This window comes from Watersipora subatra, chromosome 4, assembly GCF_963576615.1.
Source record: "Watersipora subatra chromosome 4, tzWatSuba1.1, whole genome shotgun sequence".
Lineage (NCBI taxonomy): Eukaryota > Metazoa > Bryozoa > Gymnolaemata > Cheilostomatida > Watersiporidae > Watersipora > Watersipora subatra.
Genome location: NC_088711.1, coordinates 39,355,769 through 39,378,766, shown reverse-complemented (window position 1 = coordinate 39,378,766; position 22,998 = coordinate 39,355,769). Strand labels below are relative to the sequence as shown.

Here is a 22,998-nt window from a genome sequence, read left to right as displayed (position 1 = left end):
AAAAAGTGTTAAATACTGGAAATTAGGGCAAAGCGTGTCAGAAGGCATTGTGTAACTACTGTGGTAAAGCAGAACATGCACAGCCTATACAAGAAGCAGAAAGATTGGCCTGTAATATAAAAGGGAGTAGGAAGGCTGATGAGAGAAGTGCTAGCTGCAATAACTCTGCAGTAAGCTGAAGTTTAAGTTATCTGCAAAGGTAACAAACTGCCTGTTGCACAAACCACACTGCTGCTAAGAGTGAAGTGAGGAGGCAGCCAGTAGCCAACAAGTTACAGTCATTTCTTAATGATCATGAACGTGCCGGGCGGAAGAGGGCTGACATCAACAAGAGAAAACATGAGGCTCATGCCGTCTATGAGAAGAGTTTGGTCAGTTCTTAGAAAAACAGGAGAGCCTTGGTTGGCAGCTAGAAGATGGCTACGATAGCTAGTAAGATGGCTACGATCATAAAAGCTAAAGCTGGTGGCGACACTAACAAAAACACTGGTGCACTCACTAGCACTAAAGGACCAGTAATGATGTCCTTAGCGTTAGCATCAATGATGGTGAGGCTGAGAGTACAAGTGGTTTGAAAATTTGTTAAATGATTGACTGATATGTGAAGATTAAGGCTGTGGTCATGGATTGTAGTGAATTGAAAGTAGTACTTGCTCTAAAAAGCTCTCATCGTGATGGAGTTATGGAGAAAAGACTTCAAGTGTCTAATGAGTCAAGATTCAGTGAAGATGATTTAGTAGATAGTAAAAATAAATGTGTTCAGAGACTTCAAGACAAATATTTGTGAAGACAGGCTTTGGGAATGAAAACTTTGCTAGGTGTGTGGATAAAAATGAGTTAAAAGAAGAACTTCAGGGTTAAAGCAAATCATCTGTTGATCTGCACTTTTTAATAATGCTTCCTGTGTTAGTAGGCCGGTCTAACCAGCTTGAGAAAAAAAGAACGTGCTATATATGTACTGTATGTGTTTGTCTGTATGCCTAGTTGGGTTGTAGATACTTGGCTACAGACAAAATGTTAGCTTCGAGAAAGCCTAACTGCTAACTAATTCTACATACATGCCCCATCATATACAATATTTGTGAAAAGATACAAGCAAGAGTTTGTACATTGTCAAGGTTCTGATTGTCCTCAGTCTGATAGAAAAGCAAACAAGTAATTTGACTTGGGAGCCTGTGATTCCAATCGTCTTTTGCTTCAACATTAGAATGTCATGGTTGAAACAATCAAAAACTTTCTTAAAGTCAAAGAATTTCAAAGCAGCAAAATCACCTTGATTTCATCTTTGAGCACAATGTGATACTATACATCTGAAATCGGATTATATGTGATGAAGCTGCTTGGAGTCCAACAGATAATCTTGGAGGCATTTGTTTAAATGTTTCTTAAACATTTTTAATAAAATCAGCAATATAGATATAGAACGATAGTTGTTAAGATCTTCACGGCTTTTTGATTTCAATATGAGTAGAACCCTAGCTAATTTCCAGCAGTTTGGCAATATCCCATTTATTCCGATTCTGCTGAACATGTCTGTAACCATAAAATTAATGTGAAGAACAGTAGCTTTTAACATTCTTACAGAGATGCCCTCTGGGCTGGTAGCTTTTTTGTTAGACATGGAGTGAAGATATCTGAAACATATATCAGGTATGAACATCGGAGATATTTCCACCTTTGAAATCATTGTTAGTTATCAGACTGTCATAACACTTGCCCAGAGATGTTTCCAACAGTTTTGATGCAACTGATATAAAGTGGCAGTTGAGATGTTCTGCTGATCATAACAACATTCCTTGAATGTTTCTTATGATTTTTCTCCAGCTTTACACCTAGACAATTCCACAGCTGTCTTGTATCTCCAGGTTTGGATTGTCGGATGATATCATTCATGTGGTGCTTGTTCTTTGAACGTATCAAATTTGTGACAATATTTCTCACCAAATTCAAAGATACCCAGGGTTTATTACATTTTAGGCGATTTCTCTTCTTAATATACGCTTGTACTTCCTTATCTATCCATAGAGGTAGTATTTCACTTTTCACATATTGTGTCATTTGAAAACGATCTTCGAGATCAGGTTAAATTAAAGTCGTCAAACATGGCACTGGCATTTTTGTGTGGAAGAAGGTTGTTCCAAAACACACTTTTAATTGCATTACGAATGTTTTCTGTTGTGAAGGATGAATAATTCAGATATGGCACTTGTGTACTTGAGCTTCTGCTTCCGGGTGCAAATCGTGGTCAATCATGGATATAAGATGGATCTTTTGATCACGGTAATGTTAGAAATTGCTAGTGTAACTATGATCTATAAGAGTAGAAAAAGTATTGGTAACACGAGTAGCATTTGAAATCATCTGAGTTATGAGATCTTTTTTCACCCTTTTAAGTTGCTAGGGCAGTTAAGGTCAATGTTGAAATCTCCTACAGCTTGTATTTTTCTGCATATAAAATAACAGGTCTCGACATAGCGTTTGAACTTTCTGTACCATAAGGAAACAGAGTTCGGGGCGATATACACATGAGACAACGAAACTGTTTTGACGACTGCTTTTGATCTTAACAGCAACTGCATCACCTAGATGATTAATGTCCATAAGTTTAAAATCAATAGATTTCTCAATATAGCAGAGTACACCTCTAGCTTTCTTTTCTATACTTCCGTATTAAATTATATCCGGGAATTTCAAAATAACTGCTGGTGGTTTCCTTTCTCAAAAATGTTTCAGACAGAGTATTTTTAATTTGTGCCTAGATAGTGAACCTCTCACATATCAGTTAATCTACAAACATTGAAATGGGCCATTTTAAATTAGTTGGTACTGTGTGACAAGTAATCTCTGTTTATTTGCCAGAATTGTGAATTTATTTTAGTAATTACTGTTAGGAAAAATATATGTGGCATTTTTTTGTGTTCGTTTTCTTATTACATTATAAATATAGTTTGCAGTTATTCTAAAATATTGTTTGTTATTAAGCACGTGTAGCTTTGTATGTATGAGCTAGCATGTATGACTTTGCCTAATTGTTATGTAACAATTTCTTAATAATTTTGTTATGAAAATTATTCATTCATGTAATTGGTGGTTGGCTGAGCATTTTAATTGGACAATTGAAATGGTTATTGCTAAATTAAATTCTTCTTAGGTGAGGTATATACTAGCACTAGCTGTGCTACCCAGCGTTGCCCGGGTAATAAAAAAGTCTTTGGACAGAAAATTGATTTGTATTTAACATATAACAGCATTCGCCATTCTAACTTTCAAATTACATATCATGAGAGAAGTGTTTTGTGTAGTTGAAATAAATTAAGAGAAAAATAAAGACAACTGTAAAGGTTTCAAAACTTTTTCAAACAGCTGTAACTTTCAAGCTGTTAGCCAGGCACATTGCCAATGGAAAATTCTAGTAAGCTGCTTAATAAGATAGGCTTTTAATGGCGGTAAGCCATGACTTTGCGTCTGCATTGTTGTCCAGCTACATCTATTCTAATAATTGCTATAGCTGGACAATCCATCCTACAAAAACACATACGGACATACTTTGAAAAATATATATATATAGAGAATTGTTATGAGTGTTTAGTTGTTGAAAGAGCAAGAGTAGAACAAGCTGAAAAAAATAAAAGACCGTGTGCCGACCAATATGACAACAATAAATAATCTAGCAAATTAATATTTGCCACCAAAAAGATATAAACTTACGTAATCAAACACACGTACTCATATCTGCCAACTCTCACGCATTGGGCGTGAGACTCGCGCAATCACCCCAAAAAAAAAAAATGCGTAAGAAATGCGTGAGATTTTTGCCCCAATTTTCACAATTTTATATGTACTATCATTGATACATCAATTGCCCCAAAACCAAATTTCACGCATTGCCCCACTCTTGGGTTGGCAGGTCTGCACGTACTCAAACTTTACTTACACGTACACTATCAAGCAGACGAGCAAATTAGCAGCTACAGTTTTTCATGTATATCAAACAAATGTCTAGTCACTTGTCCTGAATACTTTCACTCTCCTCGACTTGCCTATGCCTCGACTTCTCCTAAAGTGAAAGAGGACCAGCAAGCAATTTTCTATTTACCCAAACCTTAGCTTTTTTATAAGCCGGTGTTCATAAAATTAATAGCAACTTCATTGCTTACAGTTGCTCGTTTTTTTAATGTTCTGAAGGGGGGAGAGGGTGTTACCCAGGAGAAGTAATTCTTGGAACTTGACTCATTACAGAATCATAGGAAAATTTAGTGTCAAAACCTTTCATAACTTAATGCAGTCTGAAAATCCCTTTTTTCAAGAGCTTAATGATTTTATGGAGCAATGTTTTAATGATGGGCATCTTGACACTCGCGAAAAATGTCAGGGCCAGCCAAAAGTTATCTCATCTAACCGAAATGCATATTTTAACAGCTTTATATGTACTTAAAACAACCAGAGATGTGCGAATATTTTAGTTAATACTTGTACAAGTCTGATGGTCTCCACTTTTAACTACGGATGATCTAGGGATTTTGGGGTTTTTAACTTGAACTTGACAAACAAGTGCGAAACACAGGGTATCAATAGCTTTGCAAGATTCCATGAGAAGCTTGCTCTCTTTGCCTGGCAAAACCCTGCATTTGGCAAGCAGTGTTTGACAAACAGTGACAAATAAAAGCTCGTTAATGCATAGCCTGACAATGAATTTCACCACAAAATCTACGTAACTTTCATAACAAAATCGACATATTTTATTATTAATTTTATTATTATAAAAATTATTATTATTATAACTATAATAATATTAATAATAATAATTATAAACTGTTGGTAGGTTTAACTCACCGATGCTTGTAGATTTGTATTTGTAGAATTGTAGTTACTCATATTAATGCAGACGCCATGGCCATGGTCTTGTTGCATGAATGCTTTACTTGACTCGCTGATATAGTCTCTAATAAATGTGTATATTTATAATCTCTAAGTCAACATCCCATCACTTTTTGAAGTGTGTTATTACATATAATGTTTGTGGTTATGTGTGCAGATCGTGTAGATGATGGTCTGCGCATGATAATATAATGTTCGGTAGTTGTGATAATAGCTTGAAGAAATCCATCCTTCGTATCTGGTTAAATGCGGTTAATATAAATGATTGTCGTTGTGCGATTTACTGTACATAATCGCTCAGATAGGACGGCTTCTTGATTAGTCGTCCAGACCTAGCGATCCTTGGCGTATCTGGGGTATCTTGTTCGGGTACGATACTCTGTTCCCCTCTCTTCTTTCCTTGTGGGTGATTGCTTGCTTGTCTTTCAGGTGGCGCATTTTGTTTAGGAGAGGGTGTCTCCTCTGGTACTGCTTGTATAGCCACTTGATTTCTCCGGATGACATGTCCACCCTCATTCTGCAGTAAGTAAGACCGATCGGATAGGGGTTCTAGTACCGATGCCGGTTTCCATCTCTGGGCTCGGTCATTCACTGTCCGGATTAGTACCGACTGACCATGTTTTAGAGGATCTAGGTCGTGACTTCTTTTGTTGTAGCTTGTGGCTATCCGCCGTTGCCGGATGTCTCTTGCTTGTGCCACTTCCTCTCCTGACTGTATCTTGGGCCTGTAACTCTCTTCGGGTTGCACTAGCAGGGTCCTCAACTTTCGCGAGTATAATCGTTCGCTGGGACTACAGAAGTCTCTGTTGGGAGATGCTCTCCACTCCAGCAATGCCTTCCAAGGATCTGCCGCTGTCTTGTATAAGTGCTTGACTATCTTGACCGCCGACTCTGCCTTCCCATTGCTTTGGGCGTACGTCGGTGATGAAGTGGTGTGTTTAAATTGCCAGTCTTCAGCAAACCTTTTAAATTCGTTGCTCGCATAATATGGAGCATTGTCACTTTGTACCCAGATGGGAATGCCGTGCCTAGCAAAGATTGCTTTGCACGCCTGTATGACTGTTTCGGCTGTCTCATCTTCCAATTTGGCCACCTCGATGTAGTCTGACATATAATCCACCACAACTAAATGTGGCTTTCCTTGGTGATATAGTATGTCTGTCTCCACTTTAGCAAATGGCGTCACCGGAACTTCATGCATTCTGATAGTTTCTCTTTGGTTCTTTGGTTTGTTCAGCTGCCATGGTCTGCATGCTTCGGCTGTCTTCTGTATGTTCTCGGCCATGCCCGGCCAGTAGAGGATGTCTTTAGCTCTTCTCATCATGCTTTCTGCTGCTTGATGAGCACCATGTAGTGCGTCACATATCTCTTCCACCATGTTCCTTGGTACTACAAGCTGCATGCCTCTGTATACCAGCTGTCCACGCACTGCCAGTTCCTCCTGAAAGGTCCAATAGTTTTGCAGTTCTTTGATGCAGTAATCACGTCGTTTGGGCCATCCTTCTAGTATAGTTTTCATTAGTTGTATATATGTCGGGTCTTCAGCTCCTCTGACTTTCATTCTGTCCAGTCTTACATCTGTCATATCTGTGTATTCGGTGGGATCACTGTTTTCAAGTCCCATTAGAAATACTTCCGATTTGTTGTTTTGAGAGCCTGTGTCATCTTCCATATTTAGCGTTGCCCTTTATAGCATGTCAGCCACCACCTGTTCGTGTCCCGGGCGGTATTCTAGCTCCAGGCCATACCTCTGTAAAGACAACAACATCTTTTGCAGTCTTAGTGGGGACTTGTCCATCTCTTTTTTGAAGATTGTCTCCAGAAGTCGATGATCTGACAACACAGTTATGTCTTTTTTTCCATATATATACTGGTCGAACTTCGTGCATGCACATATAACAGCCAAACATTCTAACTCTAGGGGATGATATTTCTCTTCTGTCCCATTCAAGGTTCTTGACGCAAAGCTAACTGGTCTGCCCTCCTGCAGGAGTACGGCTCCCAGTCCTTGGGTGGAGGCATCACATTCTATCACGGCTGGTTTGTTGGGATCATAATATCTAAGCAGCGTGTCATCAGACAACGTAGCTACCAGTTTGTCCCACGCCTTCTGTTCTACCGCTGTGAATTTATATTCAGCACTTTCCTTCGCTACATCTCTTAGGGGCTCTGCCATTTCTGACAAGTGAGGTATGAATTTTGCCAGATAGTTTATTGTTTCCAGGAATCGCTTCACATCCTGCTTGTCTTTTGGATATGGCACATCTCGCAATCCTTGGATTTTGGAAGGATCAGGTTTGATGCCCTCCGTCGTTAGCAGGTGGCCCATGTATTTGATTTCAGACAAGTGTAGCTTCATCTTGTCTCGATTTATTTTAACACCTTTCTCCTTGAGTCTATCTAGCACTTTCACTAACTTTTCATCGTGATCTTGACGTGCTTCTGCAACGGTGTCACCAACTCCATATAACAGTATGTCATCAGCTATAACTTCTGTTCCATCTAGACCATCCAGCACCATGTGCAATCGTCGCTGGTATTCTTCAGGCGCCGAACTTAGTCCAAATGGTAAGCGGTTCCAGCAGTATCTCCCCAGTGGCGTCCAGAATGTCGTGAGCTTTCTGGACTTCTCAGCTAATTTCACTTGAAGGAAGCCATCTTTGGCGTCTAACAGTGAGAAGCATTTCGCCTTTGTCAGCTTTGGCAGCACATCCTCCAATGTGGGTATAGGGTAGTGGTTTCTCACTATGGCTTTATTCAAGTCCTTTGGGTCTAGACATGGTCATATTTTTCCATTTGGTTTTCGAAAGGCCACCAGTGAGGAAATCCAATCTGTGGGCTCATCCACTCTTGACACTACTCCTGCCTTCTCCAGTTCTTTGATCTTGTCAATGATGTCCTCTTTTAGCATTACTGGTGTTCGTCTAGGCCGGTGTTGTACTGGATTGACTGAGTCATCTATTCGGATCTCATATTCCCCCGGCATCTCCCCCAGTCCTGTAAAAACTTCTTTGTAGTGCTGTGTTATCCACTCCATGTTAATTTTCTGTTGCATTGTCTTGACTTCAGCTGCCGTATGTATTAGGCCTAATTGTAGACATGTCTCCAATCCGACAATTGGTATCTGGGACGTTTTGGGTGACACTACCTCAAATTCTATGCTCTTGAGTCCATCAAACGTCAGTAGCACCTTTCTCTCACTGCGTATTTCGGTGCCATCATATGTCACAAGGGTGACCGTGCTAGGCTTCATGGTTGGCCTGCCCAGCTTCCGATAATAGTCCGATGTAATAATATTTCTCGCTGCTGCTGTATCTAACTGACATCTGACTTCTCTGCCATCCAGATTCAGTTTAGCCATCAGCTTCTTGCCATCCTTGATTACCGTGATTGCTAGGAGTTCATCATACTCTTGAGTAGGTTCTCCCATTGTCATACACTGGTCTCCAGTTTTCCGATCTCGAGCTTTCTGCATACATGCGGCTTCGAAATGGTTCTTTCTTTCACAGTATTTGCATTGCTTACCCCATGCTGGACAATTAGATGCTCCTCTTCTGTGGTTTCGTCCACAAAATTTGCATGGCAATTGGTCTTTTCTCTCATTGTCTTGTCGCTCAGTGCTCTGTCTCGTCCCTGTTGGTTTGTCATTGTGCACATACACCTTGTGAACTCCTTCATTTAGTTCCTTTCCAACCTCTTTCATATGCTCTGTTGCCGCTGTATATTCTCTTCCTATTTTGATAGCATTGACTAGCGTTAGTCCTCCCTCGATTGCTCTCATTAGCAGCTTGTCGCGCAGCTTTTTCTCATCCACACCTTCCACAAAAGCATGACATGTCAGATCGTCTGTCAGTTCACCGAGCAAACATTTTCGTGCTTGTGTGCGTAATTTTGTTTCAAATTCTTTTATCGATAGGCCATCTTGTTTCATGCACAGCAACCTGTGTCTAGATATGAAACTTTCATCTTGGGGCTCACAAAATTGTATTCGGCTAGCACTTTTGCGTAATCTAGCCTGTCTGTCCCTGTGAGCGGAAAATTTTCATAAATATCATTCCCACGCTCACCTATAACCCTCAACAGTATATTTACTTTTACCCTACCCGCAGCTTCAGTTTTTTCTGTTGCTTCTAAAAATTGCTCAAATTCTCTTTTGAATTTTCTCCATCCTTCTGCCAGGTTACTATCTTTCAGCTGCTCAGGTACAAATAGTCGTTCCATGTTTTTTTAGGTTCGTTCTTCTGACACCATATAAACTGTTGGTAGGTTTAACTCACCGATGCTTGTAGATTTGTATTTGTAGAATTGTAGTTACTCATATTAATGCAGACGCCATGGCCATGGTCTTGTTGCATGAATGCTTTACTTGACTCGCTGATATAGTCTCTAATAAATGTGTATATTTATAATCTCTAAGTCAACAATAATGATAATAATAATTATTATTATTATTATTATTATAATTATTATCATAATTATTATCATTATAAAATGTAGACGCTAAGTTTGGACTGTTCAATGTGGTCGAAGGCCTGCAGATGCAGCAGTTACACCAATCTAAGAAAGAAAATAATGCCTAACCCTCACAACTATCAACACCTGCTAAAATTTGTACATGAAAGCAGCCGATGCAATTGAAAACATAATTAACCCACCGCAGATAAACCATAGAAGTAAACATCAACGATACTTACACAGACAGATGGTACAGACCATATTATAGTCATCCAATTATTAATAACAGTCAATCTTGCCGCAATCAATACTTATAGAGGATCTATTCTTCAGACCTGAACCCTTGTATATAGTATCAATCAATTTATTTTTGTGTAAGTTATCCTGCATTACTTTTTGAACTTTTGCATTTTACTTATTTGAAGTCATCCTCTCATGTAAATTTTCTTTTAATTTTTACACAAGTAATCTCAAACTAAACATGAATTGTTCACTACTATTTTGCATTCAAGATACTTTTACAGTTTTTATTTTATTAGATAATATGCCTGCAAATAGAGGCTTTTTGTTATTTTGTTATCAGCAAAATAAAAGATTACCAACTAACCGGCCGATCTTCCATAAACTCCTTTTCGTTGTTCGGAAGAGTTATCTTACCAGATTCGGACATGTGCTAACAGCGAGTCGACTTAGACCTTGCCTCTGGTCCTTTACCGAAAGTTCTTTTTCAACGTTCAAGTCTGTACGTTGTTAATCATGCACACTCTCAGGCTACTATCAAAGCGCAACAAACTAGCGAGTTGTTGCCAATCATATTTACATAAAATGTCTTGAGGCTACTACGACTATTTGTTCGATATGAAAACAAATGGAAGCTACGCGTTTAGTCTGTCGAGTTATTCCTAAAGCGAACAAAACCTAGTTTTACTACAACAGGTATTTTTGATAGAAAATCTAAGCAAAACCATGTAACATGTTTTGTTGTCATAAACAGTAAGCGCCACAGAGTACCGACTACGTGACACTACTATGATAGATAACCATGACTGCTCGCCTAATCGAGTCTCGAAAGGCATTGCTTGCTTTTATTATCCTCGGAGGGAATTTATTTTTGTTTTTCAAGTACGCTGTTCAGGAAACAGCCAATACTGACACGCCTAGAAATGATTTATTAGAAGGTAAGATTGTAAAATAGTTAAATCTACTGGAAAAGTTGTATTGCCCTAGCCATATTTTAGTAATACAGACACGTTGTGATTGAGTGAAATCGTATCTTTTAAACATGTCAGCCTAACCAAAACATCACTCTCTGAGTTCGCATGTAAGCCTAACAAGGAGAGACCCCCTCCAACACCACATTTACAAGCATGTCAGCTGGGAATGTAGTTCGATTTCTATGCATTAGGGACACATTCTTACAGCAGTTTTAATGTAATTTACATGAAATTTTATGTTGGTATGATATGTTGGTTCAATTTACTATCTTGAATGTCACCCACTTTGTCCCTCTACTAATTGTTAGAACTAGGCCCCTTCTGCCAGGAAATTTTTCAGACTTGCTGAAATTTTATGATGTTGTAGCCTACAAAGTTAGTGTTTTGATGGTTTCACAGATATTAAGATAAATACAAGTTTTACAGTTTACATATATGATGTCGCACTCTATCAGTCAAGCTACACATCAGGCACTCTTAATTGCTATTATTATTATGGCAATGAAAGAGAAATAGGATTTATACTAGTCAGATGTTACTAGTTAGGGGATTTTCTGCTGTCATTTACTATGCTATTTTACTATGCTATATACTATACTTGCTGATTAACAATTTTGGCTTGAACACGCCGATAGTAATAGGTGACTCTATCAATATATGAAAAAGGCTGCAAAATAAAAAAAAACATAAACTGCAGGTTAAGTTAACAATCAGACAACTGGGAAACAAATGTGCTTGTTTGTCTGGGACAAAAACAATATCATCTCAGAAATCTCTTTTTAGATAGTAAATGGAGACACATTGATTTTACTCTTAACCATCTGGTATCGAGCTCTTAGGCTCAGATCCTATGTTGGTTGCTGTTACATAATAACAATACTGTTTTTCCACAAAGAACAAAATTAGTTCTGCTCATATTGCAAAATAAATTTCAATATGCATCAAGTCTGTCAAAGAATGTTCTGACATGCAATCTAGTCATCTGTTCTTGTTAAAGAAAGACTCCAAAGCGGTTTGCATCATAGAGTTGTATTAGTTTTAGTAACACATCCACTGCTTGCAACTCCTGGTAGTTGCTTTAGTTTGCACTTGGTTGAATAAGTAGAAGGCTGGCTTTAGATTTTTTATACACTGGACACATTGTGGACTTACCACAATATGTAGCAGCCATCCTAAATATAACATTTTTTTCTGAGTTGAACTTATCCAGACAAGTTTTTGTTAAGCATGTAAACATCATATTTAACTTTAGCTATAAGTCATAAGAAGCTCTATGGCAATAGTTGCTGAGTTTATAGCTTGTCCTCTGGTGATAGCAAGCTTACCAGTTCTTTATAAGATGCAGAATTGGGAACTTGTAGGCTACTTCACAGTCTGTTATAATCAGATATTAAAGTGTGTATAGGTTTGTCTATTTTGTGAATTTCAAAGCGCTTGCAAACACATTAGCAGCGCATCTATGTTTATCATCATTGTTCATTGTCTGTCGATTGTTTACTTTTTCTTGGAAGAAGCAGTGAGACTGAAGACTAGCACAATTATTCTGAGGTATTATAATGTGGCTGATTAGCTCAGTCTGTTGAAGCATCAGTTTAGTAAGGCGAAGGGGATGGGTTTAACCTCCATTATGGCCAATTTGTTTAGTCAGTTCATTAATTGCATTTACAGATTTTTGTGATTGCATTAAAGTTAGCACCTTTTATAAAAATTGTTATTGTAGCACGAAAAAAGGCTTTGACCTCCTGCATGTCATCTTTTCTTGTGAGTTAATATTGATTTCAAAGTAACCTTTTATTAATGACGAATCAATGAGTCTTTTTAGACAAATCTCAAATAAAGCTGATTTCAGATAGAAGGAATTACAATTAACATTGGAATTCCGGAATTGAATGAGCAGACAACTCATTTTAACGAATCAAATATGAATGAAATATTTTTCGTTCATCAATTACAAAGACATTATTTATTGCATTGGAACATTTAGACAATGATTTAACTTGGGATAAGTTTTGTAATCTATTTTGCAATTCTTACCTATTAGCAACTCTATTAGCTAAGACTACACGTCGCTGTTGTACAGTGTTGTGTGAAATAAACTAGACCCCTTTGTTGGAAAGCTAAAATTTGACTTCACGACATTGTTACTCACTTTTTAATTCAGTCAATAGTCATAAATTTTGTATTAAATTAATCCTCACTTTGTCCTGATATCTAATATGTAAGCCAAGCAAGTGTTAAATTATGTTTTGAATGATTATTTGCTCTAAATTCTGAACATTTCATTTTTTAGTAGTTGAAGATAACAATTCATACAGATATGATCACACCACATACATTTTATTTGTTTACCCTCGGACACTTATGTATTCACCCCATCTAACTTTCGCGTTTTCGCGAAGTCGTCCTCTCGCGGAAATTTCATGAGCGAAACTAAACTATCATAACGAACGAGCGAAAACGTTCGCTTTCCCTCGTTCACATTTTACCTACAAGAGTTGCTAATAGTTCAGAATTGCAAGCATATAATATAAAATTATCCCCAAGTTCAATCATTGTCTATATATTCCAAGACCTTGTTGTTGGAATAAATAATGTCTTTGTAATAGATGAATGAATGGTAATGTACATGTAGGTAAATGAATTCCATGACAACTTACAGTATTTATACAGGAAACTTGATGGTGACTTGTAGTCTGTACCACTTTTAGAAGTTCTAGCTGAGATCCATATTCTAGATTTACCGTTAAGGTCCCCTGGTTAGGTCCCCTATTTGATGCTTGAATAAGACCTATTTAAACCCTTTTATTTGCAAAGTAGGTTAACACTCTTTAGAGATTCTCTCCTACAGCTAGTTAATAAACAAGAAGGCTAATTAGTCATTGAAACATGTTGCTCTCTTGACCACCACATGCGGTTTGCAGCATAATAGAGCCAATTACTCGGCCCTGAGGCTGTGTAAACATGTGTTGATGTTTGGCGGTGTGTTCCATGCATACTTCCGATTGCACCAGTACTTGTACCAGTGTGTTAGTGTTTATTTGGAGCGCTTTGGTGCTGCTTACGTCTCATTTACTAGTGAAAATAATGATTTTACTATTATTATTATTATTTTTGAAGACAAACAAGCATCCTTAAAAACACCCTTTAACATAAAACTTCATTGAAAATATACATTGCTAACGTGGTATGATGAGAATAGTAAATAATTGCTAGACATTTATTCTCAGGAGAGAATCATTCCTGACTTAAAGTGATGTCCCTAAAAGGGCAGTAATAGGAGAGACAACGTGTAGCTATCGCTCATAATCCAGTTTACAAATTTTCCAGTGTATTCATTAGTTCTATTAAGAGAGGGAGGGGGGGGGAGGTGTACAGCTGCTTGTGACTCGGTGGCTTATACCTGATGTGGATAGAATGCCAGTGATGTCACCTTGTGATTAACTAGCAAATGTGAGGGGTAGTCATCCACGAAGTAGAATATCTCTTAAAAAGGTGGAATGTGCCATGTCGACCTGAGTGGGACTGAGATTGCTAGGTGGCCTATGAACAGTTTGTAGAGGTCCGATATGATTCTGACATAGTATATATATCTTGGCCTTGTCTGTTTAGAAAATATTAAAATTGAATTTAGCTGCCCCCCTCCCAGTAATGATTAAGGCTTTAATGTTTTTCAAGGCTCTAGAGCAGTTAGTCTTTGAAAGAATCCCGATATTGCATCAATATGATCGCTACTGAGAAGCTTGTGGAAGCCCTACTGTATTTATAGTCTATACCCTACCGGCATTTTAATAGTACAGATTTATTAACTTCGCTCTTCAAAGCACTGACTAATGGTAAAATGGCCCTTAACTCGGTTGGCTTTTGTTGTTGGAAATTGTCACTTCCTGCTGCTTGCGTAGATTATCTATATTTGTTCGACTTGACCTTCTTTTTTTTCAACTGATTATTTGAGTTTTTGTATACTTAGACTGGGTAATCCACTTTTTTTAGAATAAGAATAATAATGCTAATAATACAAAGAGTAATTAAAAGTTCAGCGATTATATTGAATGAGATTTAGGGTGTTTCCTAATCGACCAATAGCATGGCACTAGATGCATTTGCTCTACTTTCTTCCAATAAAATTGTGACACAAGACAGCTGCAGGCACTTACGCAGGATTACAGACATTGACAGCAAGTGCAACAACAAAGGGTTTAATACTTTAAAACCTAATCTTGTGTACGAAAGCAAGCCCTATGATTCTAGACAGTATTGACAACTTTCAATAGACTGTTAAATTACTTAGCGTAGCGCAAATCCTTTTGCACTGAATATCATATTTAAGCTCCAAGCTTGTAGATGTCAGTGAAACAACTAGAATTAAATACAGTATAGCAAGTAGTTTTATTTCACACTCACAAAATGTGATGTTTTAAAGGTAATTGAAGGAACGTAATGGTTGGTGTAAGCTGAGCCTGATAAAACGCGTCTAATATGCAAAATTGATCGTTTTCGAGCTTTTAAGAGCTTGTAATCACATTTCCACATATTTGGCACTTACAACACAGTAGAGTAAGACATGGTGAATCTTTTGAAACCAAATAACTGTAATGTGAATTTTGTTGCAAGTCAACCTTTAAGATCAGAAAAACACAGGTTTTCCTGTAAAGCTTTTATTGCTGAAGAGAAGTCTTTTAGTTTGCCGTTTTAGTTAGCTTGCCTAGTTTTTATCTTCATTACTAAGAATTTCAATCAGTATGTCATAAGAAACTAATGTCCTGACGGCAGACATTTATCATTTCTTGGTCGATTAGAAGTGCCTGTATTTCAGCATTATTTCCAGAACTGTTAGTCTAATCAACTCGATACTTTTACATTACGCTGAAACTATTTACCGCCCAAAGCAATCAAAGTTTGTTAATTCTACGGGTAAACTGGAAGTACTGAAGTGTGACTAGTGTCCTGTTGGCAGCCATGTTTCATTGCTTGTTTGGATAAAAGTATCATCAATATTTTTGCTATATCTCAAGAACCCGGTATTCCTATTGACTTGAAACTCTGGAATTATACTAAAATTCTATACCGCACAAAGCCACCAAAATTTCTTAATCTTCCGTAAACCAAGAGTATGTAAAAACAACGGGAAACTATGAACCCGAGTCTACTCGGGCGTAGGATCAGTTGGAGAAACATACTTTAGTTGCGGGTTATCTCAGGCCCAGGCTTTCAAGTGTTTAAATCAGTGGATTATGACTATATCTACATCTGCTTACAAACCCAGCTAGATGAATGTCCTGAGTTAGTGAAGTCGTCATATCAATATACAATAGATAATACCATAAAAATAGTATATATAATACTAATATGATATTCACAGTTGATTCAGCAAGCAGAGTAGTCAATGTAATGTATTCACTGAGATAACAGTTCGCTACAAAAATTACTATGACCATTTATGGTACAGGACAGCTGGACTTGTTTACAGATCAGATCCAGTCAGTGAGGGCCTTAATGTAGTCCTAAGATATTTTATGAAGCATTTCACAAACACTGCAATTCTCTGTCTGTATTATGTTAAAATATAGTACTCCAAAATATACAAGAATATAGCAGAAAATATTGTTGGTGCCATTTTAAAAGTGTGTTCGTTCAACTTCCATCGGCTAGCACCAAGTGTAGAAAAGTCGAGCTACTATAATCTGACATGAAACATGCAGAGGATCTTTTAAATTAGTGGGGTCTCTACCGTGGGCTGGTTTAGAAAAAGGCATGTAAATTTACTTAGAAATTTTTTTATGTCATTTAATACTAATGATTCATCTATTTTACCTCCTACAAGGCAGAAAGTGGACTGGTAATATTTTTCTGCATAGCAGGAACATTGTGAACTGGTATATCATGTACCTGTATACGTAGAACACAGGCTACTTTTTTAGTTGAGTATCAGGTCTTTCTATACATGCTAATCTTTGTTTTAGGAAAAAGTTATAAAGATGTAGCTGACCAGGTAAGTTTTAAAGTTCAAACTATAATATATTAGCAAGCATTTTAAGTATCATATCATATGCAAAAAGAGTCTATGGTAATGCAAAGAGAGTCTATGGTATAAATACGTATAGTATCATATACAGCTCAGGCTACTCGAGTCTATAATAGCCATATTCCTATTCGCATGATTTTTTTCAGTTTGTTCCTTCAATAATCCCACTGCAAGTTATGTATAGGATAATCGCAAACTCCTAACCCTTTTTTTGCTATGTTAGCTACCTAACAGCAATGCATCAGTGTTATCAGTTAACCTGTCTGATTATTGGCTCTTCTATCGAGCAGGGAGGTGAGCTAGATGCCGTCTACCCGATGGACTATAGCTCCGAAAACCAGTATCCACCCCTTATCATTTATAACAGAGTTCCCAAGACTGGCAGCACCACATTTGCTAACATCGCTTATAAGTTAACAGGAGCAAACAACTTCCATATGCTCCACCTTAATGTGACCTACAAGAATATGCATTACCTCACCATCCTTGACCAGGTAAGAGGCGCGGTCGGAAAGGTGCATTAGTAACCGCCTTTTTAAGGCTTTACTGGCAACTTAACAAGCTTTAGAGGTAGCATATGACCCTTAATTGTAGGTTATATTTCATCTTAAACCTACCATCCCAGATTGATCATAACGGGACCTTATCTTAAACTTACCGTCTCCCCTTATTAAGCACACGTTTCCAACATGCATGTCCCTCAAATAAATAGTATTTTTGCTTATGGGTGTCAATCACATGTTTGATAACAAATTATTTTGTTAAAATTGTAATCGTTGATAGAATCAATTTTTATTATTGGCAGCTATAAGTTGTATTCAATTGTTAAGGTTTAAGGGCCCACCCATCAGGTAAAACAATTTTTTGCAAATCAACTTCTTTCTTTAACCCAACTCTGCCCTTAATGGATTTGATCGTAAACAGATTGGTGAGTCCAAAGTAACAGCAGCGTGGGCATGTATGGTCACATAACTTTGGTTAAACGCAATATCTATATATTCAGCTGTCATGGCAAAAATTTAGGGCTACAGGGGTATCTCCTCCTCATGGGGATCCCCGCCTTTTTAATGCTGGACATACTCACCACTAGAGGTGGAACGAGACATGAGACATCTCGAGTATCGTCCTCCATCATCCTGGATCGATCTCGTCTCGACTTAACTATTGCCAAACTCGAAATAGGAAATAGAACTAAAGCGCCTGCGCACAGCTGTTAAAACATGGCTTCTTGCTGTAACAACAACTTCGTATATTGTAATGGATTGCGGGGCGACTGCCTTTAAAGTTATACCCGGTTACTACCTGTTGCTATTGATTATGTTGGCCACTGAGTCTAATCATGTAGTCCGGACAACGGCCCTGTTAATATATTGTAGTCCAGTTCTGTGTCCTTAAAACAGATACCGGGTCATATCCATTTACCCTCCAGATAATCCGGTTTAATAAATAAGACTGTTTCGGGTAAAATATCTGTATTTTATCGTATCGTGTCCAAACAACAACTACCCTTCATAAAATTCAGCCTCTTTTATATACAACCAATTGCTTGTAAAACTTGCATGGACACGAAGAAACGAACTAAAGGCCGTGTTGACCATAGTCCGTGTTTTGGGTAACAATGACATTATCATTAGTTCAATATGAGAATTTATACAGTTATTCATATAATTTCATGAGTACAATTTAAATATAATTCACATATTACAGTTAATACACAAACAAAACTTAAAATAAATGCTATCACACGATAACACTTACAATAAGAATGAAAGTGTTAGCGTGTGTTCTTTTAGTTGCGGTACTTCTTTGTAGATCAGCGGCTATCGGTTTCATTACACATTTCATTCCAATATAAAGTAAGACCTATTCAATAGATGGTAAAAATATACATGTACAAAGCAATATGTTTATAATAATTATGATCAATCAAGCTCAAAATTCTTAGAAATATATAACTTCGCTATTTTAGAGCTGTTTGTGTCACTTTTTTTTACAAAAAATACACGCATATCACTATTAAAATGTTGTATTTAAATCGTTTACACCAGGTGAAAATTCAATTTGAAAAGAGGTTTATCAATTTCATATATCAAGTGCGCTAGTCCTTGTGTAGTGAAATTATCACCAAATGCTCATTATTTTACTGTTTGTGTCTCGAATTTTTACAAGACGTTGTCTCGTGTCTCGTCTCGAACTCAGAAAACTTGTCTCGTTCCACCTCAACTCACCACGCTACAGAATTTACATTGGTCCTTCCTATTGAGTTACTCTTTATGTTACCGACCTTCTCATTATCGAGTTGAAGGAAGTATGATAGGGACAAGGTGCACATCTTGTAAAAATAGTTACTTAGCAAGCATCTCATATTTAATAAAAAGAAGTTTTTTTGTGAAACAGTAACACAGGTCAAGGACAAACCCAGTCTTATCGTTATAGTTATGTAATTTACTATCCACTCCAATAGCTAAAATTGTAAAACTTTTTGATTTCCTTATTAGGCTCACTTCAATATTACAAAAACAGTATACACACACTTTCCTCGTTTTAGTTGTATTGAAAATATAAAAACAGTATACACACACTTTCCTCGTTTTAGTTGTATTGAAAATATAAAAACAGTATACACACACTTTCCTCGTTTTAGTTGTATTGAAAATATAAAAACAGTATACACACACTTTCCTCATTTTAGTTGTATTGAAAATATAAAAACGGTATACACACACTTTCCTTGTTTTAGTTGTTTTGAAAATATAAAAACAGTAAAATTCCTTGCTAACTTCTCATGTTAGGGGGTATTGAGTACTCAGCAGTTAAAGTATGTAGACATTGACATCTTAACTGCCGAGTCAACGTGCAGACCAAGTGAGGCAATTCTGTAATGCGTCTGTGTTCAAATCCGAGCATGAAAAGTTATTACTGTACAAGGTGTTAAAATTCTGACATCACATCTGTAATAGTGTGCGCAGTGAAATCACAATATCTTATCATACCGATGTCCTATCCTGCCCATGCACATCCTGTCAATTATACTTGATGGTTATTTAATCTGACACATACTCTGGGAGGTTTTTGGTTACAGCATCTGGTTTAGCGGTTTATTTTGACAGCTGTCTGGAATGTGGTGTCGTTACATCACAACAGCTTCATTTTAAATTAGTTTTAAAGTTTCAATAAATGCCAAATAAATGGTATTTTTGCTTATGTGTGTCAGTCACATGTTTGATAATAAATTATTTTGTTAAAGTTGTAATCGTTGATAGAATCAATTTTTATTATTTATGGCTATCAGTTGTGTTCAATTGTTAAGGTTTAAGGGCCCACTCAGCATGTAAAACAATTTTTTGCAAATCAACTTCTTTCTTTAATGGATTTGATCGTAAACAGAATGGTGAGTCCAAAGTAACAGCAGCGTGGGCGTGTATGGTCACATAACTTTGGTTAAACGCAATAGCTATATATTCAGATGTCATGACAACAATATAGTGCTGCTGTGGTATCCCCTCCTCATGGGTGGCCTTTTGTATTAAACTGCCTTGGCAGGCATGTGGCCCTTTGATCCTGCATAAAAGGCCAGAGGATGTCTGTCTGTCTGTCAAGAATGGTTTGTAAAGAATTTAATCTCTTATCATTGCCACAGACATCCTTATATTCTGTTAGCATTCCATAGGGCGTCCCGACTGAAAGTCTGTTGCTGACATAGTGACTTTCTCCAGCAAGACTGGCTATCATGGGTTTTTAGTAGTAAATAGTACTTTGTCTTTTACTGTGTTGGTCGCTGTCTTTTATGGTTGGAGCTTTTCATTAGTTGCACATGCATGCTGATTATGGGCAACATTTGTTAGTATTTTCCTTCCAATGTTTAAACATTCTTATATCCATTCCACTACTAGATGTATGCCCAGCGTTGCACGGGTAATAGAATGATGAATTTGAATCCCTAATGAATTTGAGTAACTTACCTGGTAAGCTAGATCTTTACTTGAACAATACCCACATTTTTAACCGGATTAGCCCTTTGAAGGTTGACTTCCAACAAAATTCACGTTACAATTATTTGGTATCAAAAGATTCACCATGTCTTACTCTGCTGTGTTGTATGTGCAAAATATGTGGAAATGTGATTACAAGCTCTTAAAAGCTCAAAAATGCGCAGTTAATAGCGGCTATCACAAAAACTTGTAGGCTGAAATCTCTTGATTTTGATGGCGGACTCCACTCGACATGGTTATTGTTTTGACACGTGATAACAAAACGTGAATTGAAAGGCTAATAGAAGGCTCAATATAAAATGCCTCGTAGCACTAGTTTATGACAAACACTTGGGGGCTCTACCGGAAAGCCGGTATCAAATATAGATGCTCGCTACTTTACAGTTTCGTTTCAGCTTGGTCTAATCGTCTAGTCGTAATCTGATCATGTGACCCATACTTCCTGCCGAATGACGCGAACAATTTCTGCAGCATTTATTTACTATCACATGTGGCCAACAGGTTCCTCATGTTTATCAGAAGATGATATGCACTCCTTCGAGCTAAGGTTAAAAAATTAAACTAATTTTAGGCTAGGTTTTGAGATATTAGTGCTCAAAGTGGCAGCATTACAATGATGATGAAATAGACGCCTACGGACAATAGACATGGTTTTATTGAATGCTTGAAGTTTATTTGTGAAAATATTTCGACGAATGAGGTTGCATGAAAGAGTAAACAGAAGCCATCTTGTTCAGCTACGTCCCATTTGAGCCCTTTTGGAGAGGGATTCCGACCTGCGGTGTTTTTGTGATGGCTGTGATTAACTGTTTGCTTTTGAGCTTTTAAGAGCTTGTATTCACATTTCCACATATTTTGCACCTACAACACAGCAGAGTAAAACATAGTGAACCTTTTGATGCCAAATAACTGTAATGTGAATTTTGTTGCAAGTCAACCTTCAAGTGTGAGCATCTTAAACAATGTAATGACTATTGCCCAATGAATCCAAAAGAATTCAGTGTATTCCATGTAGCTTCATGGTAAAGTTCACTGCCTCTAGAACTGGAGGTCACGTGATCAAATCCAGTGTTGTGTGGACTTTTCATTGCTGTAATTTAATTAGGCTACTATAACTGGACACAAGGTTTAACAAAAAGACAAACAGTGAGATTTATATACATATAGATTGAGGGCTATCAAGTTACACCAATCAGCTTGCATGTTTTGTCTTCTGTAAATTCTGTCTTTACACTCTATACTACATTGAAAAAAGTCATCTGACAAAGAGACTATTCCTTAACATCATTTGTTCAAACTTTCCATTGCATGCTTCGATTCTGTAAATAAAGGGTTTTTATAGAACAATTTTTAGATATTCTCGCTCAGAAATCAAGCAATTCTGATATGATTATACAGAACTGTAGTTGTTTCTGTGGGATTCTTTACAGATATCATAATTCTTTATACCCATTTTAGCAACATTCAAGCATTTGTAAAGCCAAAGTTACGCCAGAAGATAATTTAAATCCTATTTTCTACCGCTAGCTGTTATTTATAATTTCGTCTACTAATAGGCCTACTCTGGTAGTAGAGTGTGCTGTGAGAAATCATCAGGTGTAATCACTATGCACACAGTTATTCTTAAATATGGAAAGGTGATCGAATGGTGTAGATGGTAGCATGGTAATCTGAGTATACAGGCTCAATTCCTGTAACTGTGCCATCTTTTTTCCTATCTTATAAGTAGGGCTTTAAGCAGACGGACATGGCTCTTATTATAGTAAAGATTGCTAATAGATCAACTGACTAACTGTCAAGAGTAGATAACTCCTTGTGAGGTTTTGGTAATTAATGCCTAAGGCGGAGATCTAATTCACCCATCGGTGCACCCTGATGCCTTGCAATAAAGGAACTTGTTTGTATTTGTAAAGGAAGGTGTCTGAAAGTTAACTATGATGTCAAAAGATCTGCTATTCGCATTCACCATTTATCTAACTGATCGGCAGCGATCCATGATCGGCAGCGATCCATGATTGTTATGATTTACTTCCTGTTTTTAGGCACAAACTGGTAGATTATGTGGGTTAGCAATCAGACTTCATTACTCTATGTGGTTAACCCAAATTCCACAATCTTGTAGCAACGGTTCGTGAGAAACATCTCCCTATGGAAGGAGAAGACACCAGCTCTATACCATGGTCATCTCTACTTTCTTGAGTTTACAAGGTTGGTTTTTTCTGAAAGGTTCTTCCAGACATGAGAAAGTTTTTTTGAATGGCATCAAATAATACATTCTTAATTCATTTCAGAAGGGATGTGAAATCTAAGTCAAGCTATCCTATATAGACAAATTTTAAGATTTGGTTATGATCTGCCTAAGGCAACTCATATATTGGCAATAATTTTTGCCATTTGGATGGTCAAGATTCTTGCGTTTTGCATAGCTGCCCTAACA

The 22,998-nt window shown here is 37.3% G+C and overlaps 1 protein-coding gene across 4 annotated transcripts in view; it reads left to right on the top strand.

Annotated features, from left to right (window-relative positions):
- The window catches only part of LOC137395261 (heparan sulfate 2-O-sulfotransferase 1-like), a 35,175-nt gene that overhangs the window by 420 nt on the left and 11,757 nt on the right, over window positions 1–22,998 (top strand). For 2 of the 4 annotated variants that reach the window (XR_010978467.1, XM_068082123.1), the window contains exons 1-4: window positions 10,171–10,511; window positions 16,508–16,536; window positions 16,860–17,063; window positions 22,684–22,769. Coding sequence is in view for 3 of the 4 variants with exons in the window: in XM_068082123.1 (XP_067938224.1) it covers window positions 10,376–10,511; window positions 16,508–16,536; window positions 16,860–17,063; window positions 22,684–22,769 (455 nt within the window). In the remaining variant the exon portion in view is untranslated. Of the gene's footprint in view, window positions 1–10,170; window positions 10,512–16,507; window positions 16,537–16,859; window positions 17,064–22,683; window positions 22,770–22,998 lie in introns of those variants that run through there. The other 2 variants (XM_068082124.1, XM_068082125.1) reach the window with 2 other exon arrangements.